The sequence below is a fragment of the Otolemur garnettii genome, unplaced genomic scaffold, assembly GCF_000181295.1.
Source record: "Otolemur garnettii isolate 467f Iridium unplaced genomic scaffold, OtoGar3 scaffold00046, whole genome shotgun sequence".
Lineage (NCBI taxonomy): Eukaryota > Metazoa > Chordata > Mammalia > Primates > Galagidae > Otolemur > Otolemur garnettii.
The window spans coordinates 7,842,164-7,862,549 of NW_003852441.1; the positions used below are offsets into that span (position 1 = coordinate 7,842,164).

Here is a 20,386-nt window from a genome sequence, read left to right on the forward strand (position 1 = left end):
TCCCTTTTGGAAAATCATATGGAGAACACTCAGAGATCTAAATATAGATCTACCATTTGATCCTGTAATTCCTCTGTTAGGTATATATCGAGAAGACCAAAAATCACGCTACAATACAGGTATCTGTACCAGGATGTTCATTGCAGCCCAATTCACAATCGCCAGGTCATGGAAGAAGCCCAAGTGCCCATCAACCCATGAATGGATCAATAAATTGTGGTATATGTACACCATGAAATACTATACAGCCACAAAGAAAAATGGAGACTTTGCCTCCTTCATGTTTACATGGATGAAGCTGGAAAATGTTCTCCTTAGCAAAGTATCTCACGAATGGAAGAAAAAGTATCCAATGTACTCAACACTATTATGAAACTAATTGTTAGCTATCTTAGGAAAGCTATAATCCAAATGGCGCCCAAGACTACGGGGAAAGGGGAGAGGGAGGGAAGGGGAGGGGGGAAGATGGGTGAAGAGAATGATATTGTGGGGATCATGCCTATTATTTATCCTATTAGGGTACATGTGAATTTGTCTAAAGGTCGAATATAAATGTCTTAACATAACAATTATGAGAAAGACATGATGGCTATGTTAGCCAGTTGGATGAGTTTTTCAAACTGTATATAGAAGCAACACACTGTATCCTATGATAGAATTAATGTACACAATTATGATCTAATAAAAAAATTAGAAAAAAAGAGTGAGACCCCTGTCTCTACTAAAAATGAAAAACTATTTTGTGGTGCACACCTTTAGTCCCAGCTACTTGGGAAGCTGAGGCAAGAGGATTGCTTAAGCCCAAGAGTTTGAGGCTGCTCTGAGCTATTACGAGGCCACAACACTCTACCCAGGGTGACAGAGTAAGACTCTGTCTCAAAAAAAAACAAAAGTTGTTTATTTTGCACATGATTCTGGTGGAAGGAAAGTCCATAGGGTAGCTGCATCTGGTGAGGGTCTCCTCCTGGCAGAAAACAAAAGGGGGAAGGTATGTGCAGAGACAGTGAAAGAGGAAGCAGACAGCACCTGGGAAGCTGAGCAGGCTTTTATAATAACCCACCCTCAGGTGAGAAGTCCAGCGCTGTGAGAGCAGGAATTCAAGCCCACAAAAGAACACTGATCTATTCACAAGGGACTCTCCCCTCCCTCATCCTAACACTTTCCACTAGGACACTCCTCCCCAAACTGCCACATTGGGAGACAAATTTCAACATGAGTTTTGGTGAGGGCGAACCACCTCCAAACCATAGCAGCTGGTGTCTGTGCCATGGCCCTATCCACCGCAGTATATGGAGTCAGGGTACAGGAATCTGCAATCAATTGGTTTTAGTATAACCCAGGGAACCACACACTCTCCCATCAGGGCAAAAGCAAAACAACTCACTGATGAGTTGAAGCGGATGAAGAGAATGAGAATCTGATATCAGTCCTACTCAAGTAGCAGGTACTTTATAAGCTCTGGACCCTCTGAACCCAAACCACACATTCATGAGCTTCTCGTGGAAGGGTCTTCAGGTATGAACCATGAACAATCTGCTGTTGACCTTGGGAAAAAGCCACCCTTCTCTATACTGTGCTCATTTCAGGCACATCTTCTCACCAGTACCTTGGAGTGTGACCAGAATAGGCCACTCTGAGAACATGTGGGATGTGCTCACACTCAAAATTCTCCTCTGAGATAGTTTATTCTGACACTATCCCACAAGATCAGACAAGAAAGAGCCTTATCAATCCCCAAAGCTCTAATTGTCAGGAAAAAATCCAAGGCCCCACACTGTGAAGCTATCCACAACTGGGGCCCTGGTTGAGTCTTCAGGGAGCACTGAACCCAAGAACCCACCCACCTCCTCTCACCTCTGCCATCAGCCACATGGCGATTTATGCAAATGAGCATACTCACAGCAAGAAAAATTTCAGCAGGGGTGTTGCACATCGTTTACATGTCCATCTCTGTGCATGGCACCAGCCACACACAGAGGCCTGGGTTTGTGTGCTTGTTTTGCTCCTTAGTTTTGTTATTAAAGGCAGAAGAACAAAAAGGAAAAGGAGGGTATGGGTAGTTATAATTAATTAGAATTTTTAACTCAGCCCATATTTTGTGTCTGGGAGGATTCAGGACATTGCCTCCAACCTTCCTTTCTAGCTCCATTCCCTGCCGCCCTCTACAGGTGACTTGATGGCCCCATCACCTTCCAGCTACTGCCCTGGGAGACCTATAGACCCACCTCTTCTCTGACACCTGCTGATAGCTGTCCTGGGCTTCCTCCCCAGGACAGGTGTTTCCATGCCCATCCCTTTGTTCAGGAGGATTCCCCCTTCTTGAAATGCCTGCCCTGTCCCACTCTCAACTTGCCACATTCTTCTTGCCCTACAAAAACCATCTCAGCCTGTTTTCCAAAGGAGGTCATTTGGAGCCCCTCCATTATCCCCCTCCACTATTCTCAGCATCTACTTCAGGGCACTTCCCACCTCCTTGGGAGGAATTACACTGCCTGGCTTCTCAAGGCACACACCACCTTACTCATCTTTGCTCAAATGATGTTTGAGTTTCACCAAAATGGATGACTGTACAAAGCTCTGTTCCCACTTTTTGGTTCCCCATGTAGAAAGGTCACTGGAGTCCTCAGCAGTCCTAATAAGTCTCTTGGCAGCACCCTTCAGAGCTAAGTATTCCTCTTCCAGTTGTCTTCCTCTTCAGCTATAGAACAAGCCAGTTTCTAACCCACAGGGTATGGAATGAGACTTTGTGGCAAATGTGTCTCAGAAGTGGAAGCAATCTTAAAGACCATTGACTGAGCATGTAAAATTTAAAAAAAAAATTGTTTTATGTCTGTGATTCTCAGATTTTAGTATGTGTATGAATTACCTGAAAATCCTGTTAAAATGCTGATTTGGAGTAATTTTGGTGTAGGGCCTGAGACTCTGCATTTCAAACTAGCTGCTAGGTAATGCCCTAATGTCACCCCTTGGGAGGTTGGGGTTCTACATCATTTTTCAGTTTGAACATTGCATGTGAGTGCTTAGGGTTCTAATTTGCATTTCCCACAATGGCCGGGAAAGGTAGGTGGTGCCATTAACTTACTTTATAGATAACTGTCATGGAGGTCAAGGTCACACAGCCAGCCAGGGGTGCACGTCTGACACCACTGACTCTCTTCATCAGTTTTCTCCTTCCACAGCCATCTACCAAGGGAAGTTTACACTGCTATTTGAGGAGGAGTGAGACTGAGGCTGAGGTCACAACTCCAGGCAGGAGGGGCTGGGATTTCTTTATTCTGTCTTGTTAATGATCTGCATAGAAGCAGAATCACAGAATAACATAGTTATGTCCCAGACAGTGATTCCCTGAGAAAACCAGTCTTTAGCTCTACTCGAGTCACCAGGAAATCCTGGCAACTGTTGATTGTGAGGCTGTCTTCTCTTGGCTACAAATACCAGCTGCGTAGAGGAGCCATCCTTACCACTTTCCACAGCTTAGCCATCAGGGTCTGGGAGACTCCTGGCCAGGATCACAAGAGAATGAAGGAAGTCAGTGCCAAGGGCTGGCTCCTGGGAAGGGGAGGTTTCCAACATGGATCCCAGATGGTACCAAGACCAGTGCCAGAAAAAGGGACTGCATTGGTCAGGAATCCTGGGGCCAATGTGAGCCAAAGGTCAAGGCAAGAGAAAGCTCACATCTGGTACCACCAATGGGTTAGAAAACACAAGAACAGCAGACCAAAGCTGGACCAGAGCAAGAACAGCAGACCAGAGCTGGACCAGAGCAAGAACAGCAGACCAGAGTTGGACCTCTGGCCGGGCGACCAGCCTCTGGGAAAACAGAATTGATCCTCTCTCTTTCCTCTCCCAAAGAAAATTTAAAGAAAGCACTGTTCACTAATCATCAGGGAAATGCAAATTATAACCACAAGGAGATACCACCTTACAGATACTGCCTTACATTCTTACCGCCTGTTAGAAGGTCTTGTATTAAAATGTCCAAAAATAATAGATGCTGGCATGGACGCAGAGAGAAAGGAACACTTACACACTGTTGGCGGGACTGCAAATTAGTACCTCCGTGGAAAACAGCATGGAGATTCCTCAAAGAACTAAAAGTAGACCCACCATTCGGTCCATCAATCACACTACAGGGTACCTACTACTCAAAGGAAAAGAAGTCATTTTATCAAAAAGACACCTGCACTCAAATGTTTATTGCAGCATAATTCACAATTATAAAGATGCAAACTCAAGCCAAGGGCCCACCCATTCATGAGTGGATTAACAAAATGTGGTACATGTATACCATGGAGTACTACTCAGCCAAAGAAATGATGAATTAAGGCCTTTTGCAGCAATTTGGATGGAACCGAAGACCATTATCCTAATGAAGTATCTCAACAATGGCAAAACAACCACCATGTGTATTCACTTTAAACTGAAATTGGCCAGTGAAGAGAAGGAAAACTCAGTGGAAATCATGAAAAGGGGAAGGGGAAGAGGAGAGGGGCAATGACCCACCTAATGGGCACAATGAATGCTACCTAGGTGATGGGCACACTTACAGCCCTCACTCAAGCATTACCACAGTGGTCCATATAACCAAAAACACTACAACTCTGTAATATTTTGAAATTAACAAGAAGAAATGAGAGAAAAAGAAAAAATAGAAATACCAAATACTAAAATAATAAAATAAGGAAAGCACTGAGATTCCGAAGGCAGCATACTTCCTGTGAGACTCCCCTCCTGCTCCACAGAAAAAGAGTCGGGTTGGTAGAAGCTGAAGGGAGGAGTACTCATGACCCTACAGGCCTCAGAGGTCTTTCTTCTTTGCTGCCCTGCTAGAGATCTAGCACCCAGAGTGCTCCCCTTTTGAGGAGAGCATACATGTGCCCTACAGGCAAAAGCTAAGACTTCCAGAGGACAGTGGCCTTGCTGTGCACCTGACACTCCTCCTCTGTCCTGTGCCATCTCTCCTCTCCTTATACCAGCTCAGCAGACTGCTTGGCTTTGACCTACATGGGCCAGTGAGCAGAACAACAATCAGGCATCGAACAGGGACACAGGTGGAGTAGGACTCGGCCTGGTGACTGGGCAATTTTCTCTGTGACACCATTTGACACAGTGAGTTGCGTGACAGCTTAGATGCCACATGAAGACACCTGCCCATGTGCCGTTTCACTCCAAGCACTCTCAGGAGGAGAGTCAAAATGTGTACACCGGCTTCCTTACTGCCATGCCGTTTTCCTCTACTAGGTCTTTTGACAATGAACAGGCTGGTGTCACCTCAGAGGTGGTCTCTGTGGGTGGCTTGGGCAGTGGCCCAGGACACTGAGCTTCTTAGATCAACCTGCATGGTTCAATTGCTGCTGAAAGCAATCTAGGTGGAGACAGAGTCCTGGGCTAGATAGGGGAGAGGTGCAGCAGCCTTTCAGCTTTCTGGAGGGTCCTTGAGTATTCTTGTTAACTGGACCTACATGGGAAAGGGAGAAACGGGAAAAGAATAGAAGAAACTCTTAACGGTCTTGCACTGAGTTTTGTTTTGGTGTTTTAAAATTTTGTTTGAATAGCAGTCATGTTGAGACACGGATTCACTGGGTAAGAGTGGAATTCACCATTCATGCAGACCCGTTCTCACTCCTGATGCAGTAAGTTTTTACCAGTCACTGGGTGAAGTTGGCCCAGTTTTAACAAAACATTGGCAGGACCTCACCCAGGGTGCACAGTGTGAGGGTGTTCACCACGCCCCCGGGGGAAGGGCTCAACTATAACGTGAACTCTACCTTAGAACTGAAAACAATGTAAGCTGAACATTTGTGCCTTCATATTAATTTGAAATGAAATTAAAAAATTAAATTGAAATTTAAAAAATGAAATTAAAAAAACTGAACTCATAGAAATAGAGGCTAGAATGATAGTTATCAGGGGCCCAGGCATAGAAAAAGAATGAGGAGATGTTGGCTGAAGTTTCAGTTAGAAGGACTGAGCTTTAGTGAGCCATTGCACAAAATGATGACTATAGTTAATAAATATAATATTCTACATTATCAAAATTGCTAAAAGTAGACTTTAGGTGATCTTAACACAAAAAAGGATAACTATGTGAGGTGTCTGATATGATAGCTTGATTTAATCTTTTCACAATGTAAACATATATCAAAACATCAAATTGTACTCCATAAATATATACAATTATTATTTATCAATTAAAAATAAAATAAATTTAAAAAAATGTGAATCACACTGATGCTTCACGCTCTCCTAAGGGTAAATTTCATGGACAGGGTGTGTGTTTTCGCCAGAGGGATGAGAATGGTCATTGAATGAATCTGAGCACCCCCAGTCACTGACAGGCTCTGGGTGTGCAGCCATTAGTCAGGAGTGATCAGGCTGGGGGTAAATGGGAGCTTGTCCCACACGTGCAGATTGGAATGACTAAGAGTTGGGTGGTGCCCTCCAAACCTGGATGCTCCCCCTGCTCTGCTCCCCATCCTCTGGCCCACCCCTCACTACTCAGTGGAGAAGTACAGGAAAGAAGCCCTCCCAGCAGGCACTGGCTTCACAGAGGCCATTCTCAGGCAAACCTGCACTTCCAGGCTCACTGCTGCCATGGAGACCAGATGCCTTCTGAGCGCTGGGCTTATCTGGAGTCCAGGCTTCAAACACTTTGGAACAGTCAGACCCACTCACTCCCCTGGCTGGCCAGACTGTGAAAATATCTAATCAGATTCCTTTAGTCCAACAGCTCAGACATCTCCCTGTTGCAATCTGCTGAGGGTCTGAGAGTTCTTGCCCAAACCCTGGTGTGGGGGTGGTAGCCTGCCGTTCCATGGGGGGCTATGCATGAAGGCCCAACCTTTCTTATCTAGACGAGACTTAATTTCAATCTTGTACCAGACAAATAGACTCTTGGGAGAGGTGAGGACAGCCCCTGGAGGTGCAGGAGGATCAGACCAGCAGTGGGGCTGTGAGAAGAGATGTGCAAAGACCTCAGAGAGCCTGGCCCCAGGGGAGGGGAGTGCTGGGTGGGCTGTCCATTGTCCACAAGAAGCAAGGACTGCAGTGAAGCTAAAGGAAGTCCCTCACCTCAGCTTCGATTAGCATCTCTGCTTGCTGCAGCTTCCCCCTCACACAGCCTCAGAAATCTTGTGCTGTCACCCCCACCCACTCCATAGTCTACGCCTCCTACCCTGGCTCCCCCTTGCTCTGCCTTCTTCCTCCTTTCCGACTGTCCACTCAGACCTCACTACCTGCCAACTGAATGGTTCTGAAAGTTATGAATGAAGCCAGGCCTGGCTTTGCTCCCTGCTCAGAAGGTCAGAAATACAAGCAGGTATTATCAGCCCAGCTTCTAGAATTCCTCCTCCTCCAGTCCGAGGGTATGTGCTTCTGGGGCTGGGGGGATCTCTGCAGCTCCGCTTGTGGCTGACCTCCTAAACTGGCAGCAGGATGGTCATGTTTCCAGATTAGCTCTCATTACCTGCTCTGATGCTTCCTTAGCACACAGAGGCCCTGGCTGAGCAGTAGGACTGGCCACTCCAGTCTAAGTCCCAGGAGCATTGCTGGGACAGGAGGAGGGATCCATTCCAGATCTTTCCAGGTCTGGAACAGTGCCATCAGCCTCTTGCACTCTGGCCTAGTCTCCCAGGTGGCAGTCCCAACCCCTTGCAGGGCTGTGCAGGTGCCAGCTCCCGGCAGCAGCACCCTTCTTCTGCTGCTCTGGGCTCTGCAGGTTACTGTGAAAGATGCCTTGAAGATAGAAAGGCAGGGCATTCTCCTACACCATTACTAGGGTGACCACCTAACCCCATTTGCCTGGGATGAAGGGCTTTCCTAGGACTCAGGACTTTCACTGCAAAAACTGGGACAACCCCAGGCAAATGAGGATGGTAAGTCACTCTTGTCCTCACTCACAACTAATGATCTTGCTTGTCAACCCATGCAGCAGCGACAGCACACACCCACCTGTCTGCACCTGCAGTCACCCATCCTACCTGACACCTGTGCTCCTGTGAGCCTCTCTCCCAGCCAAGACCACCTCCCTCTCCACCCGTGGGGCAGTAGATTCAATCTGCTCTCACTCACCAAGGATGTCGCTTCTGAGATACTCCCCTCTCCCTTGTATTCAATTTTCCCTTCTTTACTGGACCATTCTTACCAGTGTACAGACTATGATTTCCCCATCTTCAAAATCAAAACAAAACAATACAAAACAGAAATACCCTTTTTATACAATACTCCCTTCCAGTTAACTCTACTTATTCGCTACAGTCCTTCACATTAAAACTCTAAAAGAGTTGTCTACACCTGTAATCATCATTCCTCTTCTCTTATTGTCTTATTTTAAAATCTTTTATTATTTTTTATCAGGGAGCATTTCTGACAGGCACCAAAACAGAGTGGATGGCAGAATGCACCCTTGTCCGCCTGCCAGTTTTCCCAGGTTGTATGTGAACACATCCCAGATGTCATCCATCTTCTCTTGCAGTCACTGGTCAAATGTGTCCCTTCACTATTCCCAAACTGCTCTTGCCAAGTTCACCACTGACCTCCAAGGTCCAGGTCACACCTGGTAGTCACTTCTCAAGCTTCATCTCACTGGTCTTTATAGCTTGTAACAGTTGATTGCTCTCTCCCTTGGACAAATTTTTTTTTTCACTTGATTTCCAAGACACCACACCACCCGGGCTTTCCTTCTGCTTGGCAGCCTCTACTGGTCCCTCCCTGTCTCCATGACCTCTCCTTGTGGAGATGCCCAGTGGCCCATTCTTGGGCTTCTGCTCACCTGGGGAGCTGTCCTTACTGCCTGGCTAATGTCATCCCAGCGTCATGGGCCATCTGCATGCTGGGAGCTCCCAGGCTTATATCCCTGGCCAAGAAATTTCCCTTGAACTCAGCGTTTCCACCTGGATGATTAACCAGCATCTGGAACTTCACAGGGAGCCGGACTGAATTCACGCACATCTCCGCCTAAACCTGTTCTTCCCAAACACTTCTGCCTTCCTAATACCTCAGACCCCCGCAAAATTTCCTTTCTATCTGATTTCAAGCAGAAGCCAAATCCTTAAATGCCCCATAAGGCCCTATGAAGCCGAGTCCCAGCCCCTATCTGACCTCACCTCCAGCTGCTCTTGCACCAGCTCCTTCTGCTCTGGCCTCTCTGCTATTGGCCACATAAGCTCCTCTGAGGCCTGCTGGATGCTCTTAAAAACTGCAGTTCTACTTGCCTGTCACATTTTGCAGCATAGCTCATAACTTCATCAGACTTACTTTATCTACTTACTTCTTTATTTATAATATTTCTATCTTCTGTCATTGGTGTGTAAGTTGGTCTGCTATATCCTCAGTGCCTAGAAGAGTGTCTGGTATACAGCTGGTGCTCAGTCAATGTGATCTAATGACGGACTGAATAAGTAAGTGGGCAACAGAGTCTGCCTCTGCAATGTAAGAGCCCTCTGCAAGGGTGCAATCCTTGTGTAACTCCTCCTTTTTGCCAAAGGCTTCAGGGGTCTCTCTCTCTCTCACACACACACACACACACACAGCCCTTGATCTGGTCCCGGGCATGACAGAAGGACCTGGTGAGTGGTGAGAAGTACCCCAGGAGGTGCAGGCTGTAACTGGCACGACCCCCTCTGTGGCACTATCACAGCACTTTCACTCTGCAACTACAGTGGGCACGTCTGCTGCTGTCAGGCCCGTGTGGCCAAGGGTCACTGGAACTGACATTGCTGAAATGTGGCAGCTGTTGGAAAGAGCCCTCTGGCCTTCTCAACCAGACTCAGAAACAAACAAAACAACAACCAGCCTGAGTCTTTAACCAGACTGCCTATGCAGACTAGGGTTTCTGTAGATGTATTCACATAGACAGACTTTGAAAATATACCTGAGGGGACTGATCTTGCTTTCTGAATGGTCCCGGCTAGGCTGGTGTTTGTGCTCTAACTCCTGACTCATCTTTTTTTGTGACTTCCTGTCTCACAGAATGTCTGTCTCTGATAGGAAGAGTCATCTTCCGCCCCGTGTCTAGTGTATCCAGCTCCCATGGCACCACGACCCATTGTGAACCTCTGCTGTACAGGCCAGGTGAACAGGAGCAGGAGTCTCAGAATCAGTCTGGGACTCACAAGGAAATGGGGCTGACTGATGTTGACTTGGGCAAGTTACTCAGCCCATTCTGGGTTTCAAGTTTTTTGCCTGTAAAATGGCAATAACAAAAGCTCTCCCATGGGTTGCTGTGAAGGTTAAAATAAGGCAGTGTGTGTGAGGATGTGGTGCATCATGAGTGCTCAGCAAATGGGAGCCTGTGGCCTTGGTTTTGCATTGTGGTGGCCAGCATGGCCTCTTTGGCTTCCTAAAGATCACTTGTGGTTTCACCCAGGTAGGGGCCTGGGTAACCTCATCTAACTAACAGAGGCAGAGACTTCAGGGGAGCTGGGTCTAAACTCAGCTGAGTTACCTGAGTGACCTTATACGATGGTCTATACTCAGGGTTACCTGAGTGACCCTATACGATATGAGTGACCCTATATGATGAACAAACAGGAGAGGTCAGAGAGAGAAATCAGAGCTAGGAGGACACACAGCATTATGTCCTCACAAGAGAGGACAGCAAGAGAAGAATCACAAGACAAGAAAAGAGTGTGCCATTCAGTTAGGAAGTCCTGAAAAGGGATGTCAGAACTAATTCTGCTGCCTATGGAGCCTAAAGCAGAGCTGAGCGACCGAGGAGGCTGTCCAGCTACTGTGGGACCTCCCTTCCTTTAGAGCAAATTAAGCTGAGCCCAGAGTGGCACTAATAAGCAAACGGCTCCCCTGTAAATAACCCATGGGGGAACCACAGAGGCCTCTACTACGGGGCTCTTCTCCATTCCGTTGTGTGTGTTTAATTCTCTTTCCTTTGCTTCAACTCCAGTTACCGACTTTCTGATCTCTCTTCCTTTATTCCTTTCTGTATCTTCTTCCTACAATTTTTGTAACCCTTCTGGGGATACCTAGCCATAGTGTGGGCCTGCTATGATGCTGAACACTCAACAGATAGCTAACACCTGCTTTACCAGGCGATACCACTGCCTGAATAACCCACTCACTGAATTTAACTTGTATTTCTAATCAGACTCTGATTATCCTCGAACCAGGCATTGGTGGTCCCTGTTCTAAACAGTGCTGGGAGTCTCTTTTGGAAACTTGGATGACATCAGTCATGTTAGCCATTTTTATAGGCGCCAGAGGCATTGCAGAGATAGAACCACACTCCAGCATCAGGGAGAGCTCCTGTGACTTCAGGGGGCTGAGGGCAAGGATGCATATAGATCTGTCTGCTGTGTAACAAGAACCACAGGTGCAGGGATAATTAACTACTCTCAGGTGAGGCCTCAGATAAGGTGATATTATCTTGTTAGTGGGACTTAGAAGGTGAGGCAGCAGAAGAAAAAGGATTCTGACTGTGGGGGGATCCTGTCTATCAAAGCCCTCTGCTCTTACCTCTCTCCTGTTGGGACACCCCATATTTTAGCCTCAGTGGTCCCACAGTTGTTGGCCAACACCCCCCTTCACAACTACTCCCATGGCTTTAGGCACCAGAATTAGTTCTGACACCCCTTTTCAGGACTTTCTCACTGAATGGCACTCTCTTTCCCTTCCTAATTCTCACTGTTTCTCTTACTGCTCTTTCTTCTAAGGATGTAATGCTACATGTCTTGTCTTCCCTGGTCTGCGTTCTGCCTCTGACTTTCTGCTTGTTTATCACTTAGCTAAGCACTTCTCCAGAGGTCCGAGCTGTCTAGGAGGCTGAAGCATTCCTGAAGCTAGACAGGATCTCCATTTCCAAAGCACCCCCTACCCTAAAACCAAGTATTTATACTTTCAGAACGTTTGTCATTATCAAAATAGGAAGATACACATGAGGTATATTCCTGGAAAGAGGAGGTGTTAGAGGCCTGGGCTAGGAGGAGTGAAGAATCTGGTCCAGATGGTGGGTGGGAAGAATAGGCACTGCGTGCACAGGGCAGGCTGATGCCACGGAGCAAGTTAGGATGGAGGGCTAAAGAGGCACCAGAAGCAGCCAAGCCCTAAGGCGTGAGCAGAACAGGACCTTAGGCAGGCAGCAGGCAGCAGTGCTCCACTATTCTGCTACGCTCATGCCAGCCACCTTGCTATTTCTTGACATAACAAGGATGCTACCACCTTAGGCCTTCCTATTGCCTCTTCCTGGGAAGCAGTTCTACGCTCAATTCCAATCTTATTGGAGAGGACTTCCCAGGCTAGTGTAGGTTCCTGCCATGGCACTCCCTGCCCCATAACCTGCTTTAATTTTTTTTGTCCTTGCACTCATTGTCAAGAATTTATTTTGTCTGCTTTCCCCAGTGGGATGTAAGGACAGGTTCTATTTTTTACTTCTGAATATTGCTTGTTCATATAGCAGGCCTCATTAAGTATTTCTTGAAGAATGCATGAACCCAAGGCTACAATATTATATACATATAAATATTACTAAATTATATACACAGAGAGTTCTATTGGCTGAAGCGTTTGGTGTTTCAGGTTGGACCACCTACAAGGGGTAGGTACAAAGATGGGAAACCACAGCAGTGGAGAAACCTTGGTAAGACTCACCATGTTCTGTTGGAAAAAACTCACATTTCTACCTCTACTCCATTGGAGGTTTGTGTGTGGTAGGAGGTCTCCAAATTGGCCCAGCCCAGCATTTCTCAGCTTCTGGTATTCAGACCCCTGTGTAGTTCCCTCCCATCTAAAAGAACTGATTTGCATCATCTATAGGACTTTGCAAAAATGTTGGCATGTAGCCAACAGGCTTGGTCTTAAAAGACACTGTGGGCTCGGTGCCTATAGCTCAACCAGCTAAGGCGCCAGCCACGTACACCTAAGGTGGCAGGTTCGAATCCCCAGCCCGGATCCGCCAAACAACGACAGCTGCAACCAAAAAATAGCCGGGTGTTGTGGCGGGCACCTGTGGTCCCAGCTACTTGGGAGGCGGAGGCAGGAGACTCGCTTGAGCCCAGGAGTTGGAGGTTGCTGTGAGCTGTAATGCCACAGTACTCTACCCAGGGGGATAGCTTGAGGCTCTGTCTCAAAAAAAAAAAAAAAGACACTGTGGTTTCTGTCTTTCTCTGTCATGGATCACCAAGTACCATAAGGTGGAGACACTCTGGCACCCAAGGAGAAAAGGTCATGTGGAGAGACTAAGGCCTTCTGCCAACACCGAGCACTGTTTGAGTGAACCATCTTGGAAGCAGACTTCCAGCCCCAGTCTAGCCTTCAGACGATGCCACCCACCTGACATTGTGAGTGCAACCCCAAGTCCAAAGCACCCAAATTCCCAACCCATAGAAACTATGTGAGATAATAAATGTTTATTATCACTTTAAAATGCTACTTTTTAGAGTAATTTGTTTCACAATGATAGGTCATTATCACAAAGTGGATGATTACCAGAGGACCAGAAATCCCAGGTTTGAGTTGATACAAGTATGACCAGGATTGTGTCTTTCAACAATTATCTGTTCAGCCCATTTCCCCATTTGGAGGCTGCTGGTCCCAAGTTGATTCTGCAACTCTTAATAGCCACAAATGCCACCTGTATCCTCAATAAACTTTATTTAGACACAAACAGACACAACATAAAATACATACACAGATACAGATATATTTTTTTCTCTATAGGATGAACAAACATCACATAGGGAATTTAAAAAGTAGGTGCATGGAACGTAAAAAAATGTTGCAAAGTTCCTTGTTTACTCACACTTGAAACAGACACATATCTCAGAGGAAGACAGGGATACACTATCCCTACAACAGAATTTACATGTGGTCTATAACAGCACACAAGTGTTAGGAAGGTAATCAGAGGAGTTAGAGATCCAGTTATTCTTGACGTGACAGAATGCTCACAACACTAGTAGGACTCTGTTGAAACAAAAGACAGAATCGAGGAGGAGTTCACAGCCCCTGCACAGATGCTCTGCAAGCTGTCAGCTAGGTTGTAAAGCAGCTAGCTCAGCAGAAACGCTAGGTTAGTTTCATCCTGTGGCTTGAAGGTCTGCATAACCTCTACCTTTGTGTCCACTTAGGATGCTGAAACTTCCCACATGCACGCTGGCTTGGAAACCCACAGTACAGAACATTGACATCAGTTTATAAAGTGTGGCTTTCAAAAGGAAAAGGAGTAAGAGCCAAGAGGCGAGCAAACACTTTGCAAAGGCTGCCATATCCATTGGCAGTGTTTCCTGCCACACTGCCTGTGGTCCCCTCCCACAGAGGGCCACTGGCATCTGTGTCCTGCTTCCCACCATGGCTGCAATGGGATGGATGTCTCTTGGAAGTCTAATGCCCTCTAAAGTCACATCTGTGACCTCTGGGGCACTCCTGTCAGAAGCCACGCATATTACCGGGATAAGCGGCCACAGAACCACCCCACTCATTCCTGTCCTGGACCAGCCTCTGGCCTCCACACCATCTTCACACTTCAGATTGGGGTTCCCTAGGCAACCTCTGTATTTTAGTAAAAAATGGTTTCCACTGTACCCTTCGTGTGTCCTCTTCCTAATGTGACAAATCCAGATGAGATGAAGTTATGGAGATCTGGTCCTCCACTTCGGTAAGCATCCTTCCCATAATGCCCTGCAAGAAGATGGGGCAGAATTACCTGGCACATCCACAACACCAACACAGAAGACAAAAGAGGCTCCGTCCCACCAACAGCAGTGGTGTGCTCGCATCAAACCGGCAGCTAAGTTGAAAGGTAGAATGAGTCAAGAATATATATGTACATATATATTATATATGTTATATGTAAAATTTCATATATAACACATGTAATATATAGTACATATAATATAACATATATGTACTTTTGTACATGTATATTACATGTTACATAGGCAATATATATTACTGAAAATATTTATATATACGTATATGTGTGTATATATATATACTTTTGTACATGTATATTACATGTTACATATGCAATATATATTACTGAAAATATTTATATATACGTATATGTGTGTGTATATATATATAAAAAATTATGCAACACACAGAATAAAGTCTCGGCAACGTTACATTCAAAGCAGAGGAGGGCCAAGAAGACACATGGCTTGATTTTGGCATTTCTGACTGAATGCAGGGTAACCAGAAAATTAGTCTATTTGTCCTATGATCCTTTTCTGTGTTTCACCATCCTTCTTTCTCTTTCTTGCTTTATGTTTTTTCTTCCCAAAGCATACAGAAGTGGGCCCAATGGGGACTTCTCTCTGCTCATACATGTTTAGGAAACATACCACAAACTGAGGGAATACAGCCTGTGACCTTGGAGATGTTCAACATTAGCTGAAGCTGACAAAGAGAATGGTGGTTATAAAATATTGGGAAAATACAAATGTGATTTCCCTTCTTAACTTTCTGCAGTAAGAAGAGCTGATCCTCAGACTGAGGACGGGTTAGGACTGTGGGTAGAAATTCAAAGTAAATGCTCCACTTTTGACATTCAAAACAGGATTTCACAGTTCACTTGAAATACTGGCATTGTCAAGACAGAAAGGCCTCCCTAAATCTTAAATGCTATCCTGATGTATGTACATGTGAAAATGGAGAAAAGCTGGGTTTCTTTTTTTTATGTTACCAGGAGAACATATTAAAAATCGTACTCATAACTACTACAATGTGTGGGACTACTTAAGATACAATGTTACATTAAAAGGTGGATGGGAAATGGTATATTAAATAGGATCACAGTGCTGCAAAAAATTCAAATCAGTGCATACAAAAAAGAGGATGGAAAGAAGGCACACTGAGATTTTGACAAGTGCCCTTTAGATAGTGGGACCTGAGTGTAATTTCTTCTCTCCTTTCAACTTTTCTAGACCTCTCAACTTCTTTTTTTTCTATACAAATATGTAATATGTCTAATATAAACAAAGGAAATAAATGGAAAAAAATAATGATAAATGCAAACATAACCCAAATCACTATTTTTCTTAGCACAGCACTCTCTGGATCAGTAGATCCCAGCCCTGGCTGCATGCTGGAGTCATCTGGGTGCTTTTAAAAATACACAAACATGCTGGGCACGGTGGGTCACATGTGGAGTCCCAGCTACTCAGGAAAGTGAGTCAGGAGAATCACTTATGTCTAGGAGTTTGAGGTTGCTATGAGCTATGATGACACCATTGCACTCACTCTAGCCTGGGTGACAGAGTGAGACCACGTCTCTCAAAAAAAAAAGAAAAAATACAGAGCTTCTCCTACCTCCAGACACACTCCAGAGATTCTGACTCAGTGGGACAGGGTTCAGACATAGGCAGGGATATTTTAAAAGAGCGCTCAGGTGATTGTAACGTGCCCTGTGCCCTACTGTAAGTGGAGAAACAACCGAAGTTTGATTTACTCGGATAGGTCCCATCTGCACCTCTTAGTGCCCCACCCACTATTCCACTATTTATGTTCAAAGGCCCAGGCTCCCCCACCCCACCCCCGCCCCGGACAGCAGAGCCCGGCCCTAGGCTCCTCCTTGTTATTTGTCCCAGTCTCAAAACTGAGCCTGTATCAGAATTACCAGGAGAGCTTCAAACAGACTACTGGGCCCCATTCCCAGAATCGCTGATGCAGTAGATCTGGGATAGAGCTCAAGAGTTTGCTTTTTTATCAAGTCCCCTGGTGATGCTGCTGGTCAAGGGACCACACTCAGGGGAAGTTTGTCCCAGTGCATCAGAAACTGACAATTTTGTCACTCCCCTCAACCCCCCCCTCTGGAATTAATTTCCTCATTCCTCAGGGCACAGAGCTTTCCAAAAGGAATATGCTTGCATAAAATACTGTGGTCACAACACATCATTTAGGAGAATAGAATTACTAGAGTTAAACTCTAGTGAGATAAGAGCCTTTTGCCCCTATCTCAGGTGCTGTCACAATTCTTAAAACTGAACTCTCTAGAACCTCACAATTCTTAAAACTGAACTCTCTACATCCTCACTGTGGAGGGAAGGGATGGTTAGGGAGTGTGCAAAAGTTTGTGCCACCAGCTCCAGGAAAAGCCCAGATCCTGTCACCCTCTCTCCACCCTACTCCCACTGCTAATAAAGGAGTAATAAAAACACTACCCGGCTAAGCAAAGTGTGTCACTCCTGTAGTCCTAGAACTCCGAGAGTCCAACGCGGGAGGATGGCTTGAGCTCAGGAGTTCGAGATGAGCTTGAGCAAAAGCGAGACCCTGTCTCTACTAAAAGTAGAAAAAAACTAGCTGGGCACTGTGGAGGGGTCTATAGTACCAGCTACTTGAGAGGCTAAGGCAAGAGGATCACTTGAGAGAGTGATCACTGGAGAGTTTGAGGTTGCTGTGAGCTATGATATCAGGGCACTCTACCCAGGACAACAGATTGAGATTCTGTCTCAGAAAAAAAAAAAAAAAAAGAAAAAAGGGAAAAATTCAGAACCCTCATAAATTTGGACCTGATTAATTCAGAATTTGTGTTACATCCTGCAGAATTTGGGCTGGTTTATTTTTGTGTTCCTTATAAATAACATTTTTGATAAATCAATACTGAGAAAGATGAAACATAAAACAGAGCCTGTGCCACTTACAAATCATTCTCATCTGCCAGCTGGAATCAGGGCCCTTAGGTCTGAGCCTTGCTCTAGAGCTTGAGCATGAAGCTTATTTGAAAGGAGCTGAAATTCTCAGATCATCTACTATGAGCCAGGCAGAGAGACTGAGCCTCTGAAGATATGGCTTTTTTTTTCTTTTTACATAATAACAGCTAACATTTCATAGCATTTTTCAGTTTACAGAAACCTTTCACAAAGACTATTTAGTTAAAAGTACAGTCAATACTGTTTGGTTATGTTGATTATTGTTACTATCTACCCATTTTATTGATAGAAAAACTGAACCCAGAAGGTTAAAGGTGACAGACGACCCATTCAGCACTGGCATCTGAGGCTTCTGACTCCAAATCCCATGTTCGTTCCAATGTGCACACCTGGCTTCACGTAATCCTCAGAAGAACCCTGTGAAAAACAGTCGCTTTCCCGAGGTCGTGGAGCTAGTCCATGGTAGATCTTGAATTCTAACCAGGTCTAGCTGTCTTCAAAGTACACAGTCTTTCTACAACTCTTGCCCGAGCCACCTTGCCCCCATGGCACTTGCAGCTGTGACTCTTACCTGGGACTATGGGCAGGACGGAGTGGAAACGTCAGGACGATAGAACTCCACTTGGGCATACCCAAGTTCAAAGAAGTTGAAGCTTAGAAGTACCAAGATTTTGAGTGAGGGACAAAGAAAAGAGGCTAAGATGTACTGAGGTAGAACCAAGAGAATTATTCGGTCACCTCAGTTTGGGAAATGAAATGAAAAGCTACAAACACGAAAAAAAAAAAACAAACAAGTGTAGGGATTTCTCAGAGGGAGAAAGCACTGAACGCTCTACAGAGCCTTTGTATACTTTTGAAAGGCATCTCTTGGGATGCTGTTGGGGAAAGCTGCCTGTGACAGTCTCTGCTTTTGTTTGAGCTGTGATTCTCAAACGTCAGCGTGCACCAGACTTTTCTGGGTCTTACATGGATCCCTGAGTTAGTGGGTCAGAGGTGAGGCCTGAACACTTCCATGTCTAACAAGTTCCTAGGCGATGCCCTTGGGTCTAGAACACTTCATGAACCACTGTTGTTTGGACCAGTGACAGGTCAGCTGTCAGTTGAACCCAGGGCAAGGTCTAGAATGATCTACATTCTCTGCATCCTCCCGAGTTTGTCATGAACAAGGTCAGCATGAGGGATGAAGAGCTGGCAAAAGCAAAGCTCCACTCAGGAAGACGGAGAGAGGGGAGTCCGTGCCTCTTTTTTTCCTGGTGACACAGAGCGTCCGTGGATTGATGATGTGAATGATATGAACGACATCATAGAATTCATTAGTTGTAACACAAAAAACTACCTCTTTCTCTGTCCTGCATCAACTACTCCCAGTCTCTGCCCAGCAGCCTGCTATTAGGGCAGGAAGGCAAACTTTGGCCAAATTGCAATTCCAGAGAAACAACTCTATACCCAGCAAGAGTTCTGTGCAGCTCCCTGATCCTGTGAGCATGCCCACATCATGGAACAAACACACAGGCGACCACCAGGAACTCAGGGTGTTTCAGGCTTTGGAGCATGCCTGCCCCCTTCACCTCCACCACTGACAACTCTCTTGAAAGCAACAAAGATTTTGTTCCAGCTCAGTCACTGCCCAGGCTGCCTCTTGTCAGAATTCTATGCCCTACCCACATCTCAGTAGAAACTGGAAGTCAGAGAGACAGTGTTAAGGCACAACTGTCCCCAGGCAGGAGGCATATTAGAACTACAGAGAGGCCAGAGGCTGGCTCCCTGAGTGGGTGATGCTGCTGGCTCTGATAAGGGACGGGCCAAAGGGGACGTTTCTCTCTGAAAGAGATTTGCTGCAAGAAATGAGAGGAGCACATGAGATCATATCCAAATGGGGATCTCCTAAGATTAAGGAATTTGCATCTGTGAAATCTGATGGACATCCATGGAAGGAGAACAAATAGATTGGGTCAGTTTGCCTGGGGTTGCAGAGCTGGACCACAGAATGGACTCAAAACGAAATCAGGAGAATGGAGTCCAATGAGAGAAATGCACTGGGTACCTAGCAGGGAAGGACAAAGATAAAAACTGTGGCAGAAAAGACAAGACAGAGAGGACAACTCAGGGAGTCACATGTATTTAAAATAAGAGACAGAAGGGGTAATTCAGAAACAATAATTGAAAGTCAAAATTCCTTTTTTTCTTGAATAGGCGGAAGATGTTAGTGTTTAGATTAAAAGAAGTAATCAAGGAGCAGGTTACATATTAGAGGGGACCAACATTTAGATATACTCTGGCAAAACACCATTTAAAAGGAAAAAAAAAACAAAGAAAAAACTCAAGCCAACTGCATAAAACATGATACCTATAAAAATGTGGCAACCTTTTTAAACATTTTGAGATCTTCATTTCTGTAAAGGTGAGACAGTATACTCGTTAAGAGACATTCTATCCGGGACTCAACTGACAAGATTCAGCCTCGATGTCTTCAAATGCAAAACAGACACAATAATATCACCCATTTCATAGGGCTGTTGAGATGACTAAATGAATTAATATACACATATAATTTATATTACACAGCATTTGGAACAGTATTACTAGTTAACATTTTTGATTAGAGATACTTTCATTCTATTCTTCTACCTCAAACTTCATTGAAAACAATGAAAAGGGGGGGATTCTGGGAAGATGGCCGACTGGTAGCAACCCTGGTCAGAGGCTCCTGAACAAAGGAAGAAAAACTGGTTGGAATCAGAATCTATGAAGTCAAAGACGGGGAGCTGAGCCCAGAAAGAAGTTCG

The 20,386-nt window shown here is 45.4% G+C and overlaps 1 protein-coding gene across 3 annotated transcripts in view; it reads right to left on the bottom strand.

The window, feature by feature from the left end:
- SHISA6 (shisa family member 6) overlaps window positions 1–20,386 on the bottom strand; it is a 344,280-nt gene that overhangs the window by 158,860 nt on the left and 165,034 nt on the right. For 2 of the 3 annotated variants that reach the window (XM_003791087.1, XM_012805980.1), the window contains exon 3: window positions 14,533–14,628. The exons of the other annotated variant lie outside the window; for it this stretch is intronic. In XM_003791087.1, the coding sequence (XP_003791135.1) occupies window positions 14,533–14,628 (96 nt within the window). The remainder of the gene's footprint in view (window positions 1–14,532; window positions 14,629–20,386) is intronic. 3 annotated transcript variants of the gene reach the window in all.